The sequence below is a fragment of the Frankliniella occidentalis genome, unplaced genomic scaffold (genome assembly GCF_000697945.3).
Source record: "Frankliniella occidentalis isolate FOCC.00 unplaced genomic scaffold, Focc_3.1 Scaffold156, whole genome shotgun sequence".
Lineage (NCBI taxonomy): Eukaryota > Metazoa > Arthropoda > Insecta > Thysanoptera > Thripidae > Frankliniella > Frankliniella occidentalis.
Window position 1 is genome coordinate 711326 of NW_026267282.1, and position 2870 is coordinate 714195.

The window sequence follows — 2870 nt, forward strand, 5'->3', positions numbered from 1 at the left end:
TGCACAAAAATACATGTCTCAATTAACAAATTTGTCCTTAAAAAGGACACTCACGAGTGTGTGAATTACCAGGGATTGCTAAGGATTACCAGGGATTACCAGTGATTACCAAGTCTGTGTTCACCTGATTACCACAGTTGGGCACAGAGGTGCCCCCTCGGTCTCAGGTAAGTCATAGCGTTTCACTCTCTTATCGCCAACGAAACGCCAAAGTACAGTGAAAAAGGAGTGCAATCACATGTAATCTTTACCCACCAAGACCAACAAAAGTACAAGTCAAGTGGCTGGCCCAGCAGTCAGGCCGTCAGCTTCCGAGATGCAGCACGCCTCGCCGGCCCGCGCCTCCGCGCGACAGAGCGTCGCGGTCCTCGTGATCGCCTTAATCATGCCGCTCCTGCTCAAGCAGTGCGTGTCTTCGGCCGCACCTGAGGTCAAAACGACCGCGGCGAGCCACGCTCGGGAGCCGCTGCGCATCCTCGCCCTCATGACGATCGACACAATGAGCCACCACATCTGGATGTCGGCGCTGACGGTGGAGCTCGCGAAACGAGGCCACCTCGTTACCTCCATCGACATCCACAAGCACAGCGAGAACCCACCCACCCTTAACACGACTATCATCGAGACGGCCTTCAGGGTATTCGATGATCCAGAGGACATGGGGCGTTGGTTCGCGGCCTCGGTGGTGAAGCAGATCAGTATGCTTCAGAGCATGTCAGAAGAAGACTGCAAGCGTGACCTAGGCTCGCCGACCATGCAGCGTCTGCTTGACCCGGCCTTTAAGGGTGCCTTCGACCTCATCATCTTTGACTACATGTCAGACTGTACGCTGGGCTTCGCCCACCGCTTCAACTATCCCGGCATGCTCGCCGTGTCTCCCTTCCCAGTTTCACCGTGGATCGACGACCTGATGTACAACCCGCAGGCGCCGTCGATCCTCGCGCACACCATGAAGCCCTTCCCGCACCCCATGAACTTGTGGCAGCGCACCTGGAGCCTCTTTCTCCACGCCCAGTACAAGTTGACGGTCTGGTGGCGGCGGCCCGTGCAGGACGGCATTATCAAGAGATTCTTCGGCGACAAAGCTCCGAGGGTGGAACAACTGAGGCAGCACGTGCACGTGGCCCTCGTCAACGAGAACACAGTATTGGGGGCGGCCAGGCCCTTGCCGCAGAGCCTCATACCCGTCGGCGGCATGCACGTCAAACCCGCCGACCTGGGCAGGATCCCGGCGGTGAGTCCACTTGCACAGGTGCAGCAACACCTGTTGCGCGTGAAGGACTCGATAGCCGCCAGGCATCACGCACACACTTTACTTGTAGACGAGTATTCCAGCACTGCTTAATAGTAATCCTACCCCGATCGTAATTCTGACAACCACGCTGACCGCTGTTTGCAGGACCTGCGCAAGTGGATGGATGAAGCGGAGGACGGCTTCGTATTCGTGTCGTTCGGATCTATTATGAGGGGGAAGGATATTGATCTCGTCAAGAAGCGGGCGCTGATAGAGAGCTTTGCAGCCCTGGCACCCGTCAGGGTGCTGTGGAAGATCGAGCCGGACGCGGTTGCTGCTCAGCCGGTGGCCGCCAACGTGAGGGTTGAGGCATGGGCGCCACAGAACGACCTGCTCGGTGAGTCGCACGGCATAAGTTTAAGGTTGGAGTATGGGTCTCAAAATTTTAGTGGTTGTCAGAGGTAGGTATCGTCAGATACTCTTACAATAAGGATTCCGAAATCAGAATGAGGTGGGAAGTAGAAAACGGAAATCGCTCATGTTGGCTTCCGTATCGTTGTGCCCTGCTTGCTTCCGCATTTCGGCTTTACCGGAATGTTTTCCTGCACGGCAACGCTAAGGGTAGCGCCTGCGAAGCCCGTGCTTCGTGGATTCATCAACCCGACAAGCAGCTATGTGGGTGGAGGCGGTGCTGCGCGGGGTACAGTGCAAGGAATACAGCCGCTAGGCCAACAAACTCCAAAGTTTTCTCGCGTTCTCTTGGTGACAGACGCTCAGTGTTAGAACTCAGGGGGCACCGTTAAGTTTGGTGCGAACCCTCCAATGACAATTTTAGAAGGTAAAACAGGGCAGGCCAGGTATGCAATGAATGCAATTACGTGAGGTTGTAACAAAAGTAGGTGGGTTATGGGAAACGAATTTTTTATAGCGATATGATGATAACATTAATCTTCTATTCTTATTTTTCGGGTACATAATATGATGATGATTTTCACCGAGAATCTCCCCCAGTCCATCCTAACCTGCGCCTCTTCGTCTCGCATTGCGGGGGTCTGAGTGTGCAAGAGGCCTCATACCACGGCGTGCCCGTCCTCGGGACGCCCGTAGCTGTCGACCAGTTCGTGAACCTCGAGAAAGTCGTCAGCATAGGCATGGGCCGCCGGATGCCGTACACAGAAATCACAAAGGAGCGCTTCGTGAACGAGATAAAGGAGATGCTTACCAACCCTAGGTGAGAAGCGAAGTGTGCACGTACACTGAGGCCGAGGGGGCGACAACTCCGGGAATCATTTGTGCACCTGCCTGGGAATCATCAGAATAAGAATTAATCGAAATCAACAAAAATCGCTTAACTTAAGCGGGTAACTAATGGGACTAGTACGAATGAGGTATTTTATTGGTGTGAAGAAGATCAGGAAGAACAAGCCAGAATATAACATGCCTTCAATTGCGTTTCGGAAATCGTCTGCTCTAACATTGCAACTATTTCCGAAAATTAGTTGAAGGCTTGTTATGTCGTCGCTTGTTTTTCCTGATCTTCTTCATACTAATAAGTTGTTACCCACTCGACTCGACTAAGGCTAAGCTCGCGCAACGCCCACGGATCTGTGGGTAGGCAACCCATCCGGCACACGAG

The 2870-nt window shown here is 53.5% G+C and overlaps 2 protein-coding genes across 6 annotated transcripts in view; both read left to right on the forward strand.

Annotated features, from left to right (window-relative positions):
* LOC113204108 (UDP-glycosyltransferase UGT5-like) overlaps positions 1 to 2870 on the forward strand; it is a 34393-nt gene that overhangs the window by 19440 nt on the left and 12083 nt on the right. The window lies entirely within an intron of this gene.
* The window catches only part of LOC113204101 (UDP-glycosyltransferase UGT5-like), an 18495-nt gene continuing 15631 nt past the window's right edge, over positions 7 to 2870 (forward strand). Inside the window, exons 1-2 of one of the 2 annotated variants that reach the window (XM_052271271.1) lie at positions 8 to 358; positions 412 to 556. In XM_052271271.1, the coding sequence (XP_052127231.1) occupies positions 485 to 556 (72 nt within the window). In that variant the 5' untranslated portion in view covers positions 8 to 358; positions 412 to 484. Of the gene's footprint in view, positions 557 to 2870 lie in introns of both variants that reach the window. The other variant, XM_052271270.1, reaches the window with a different exon arrangement.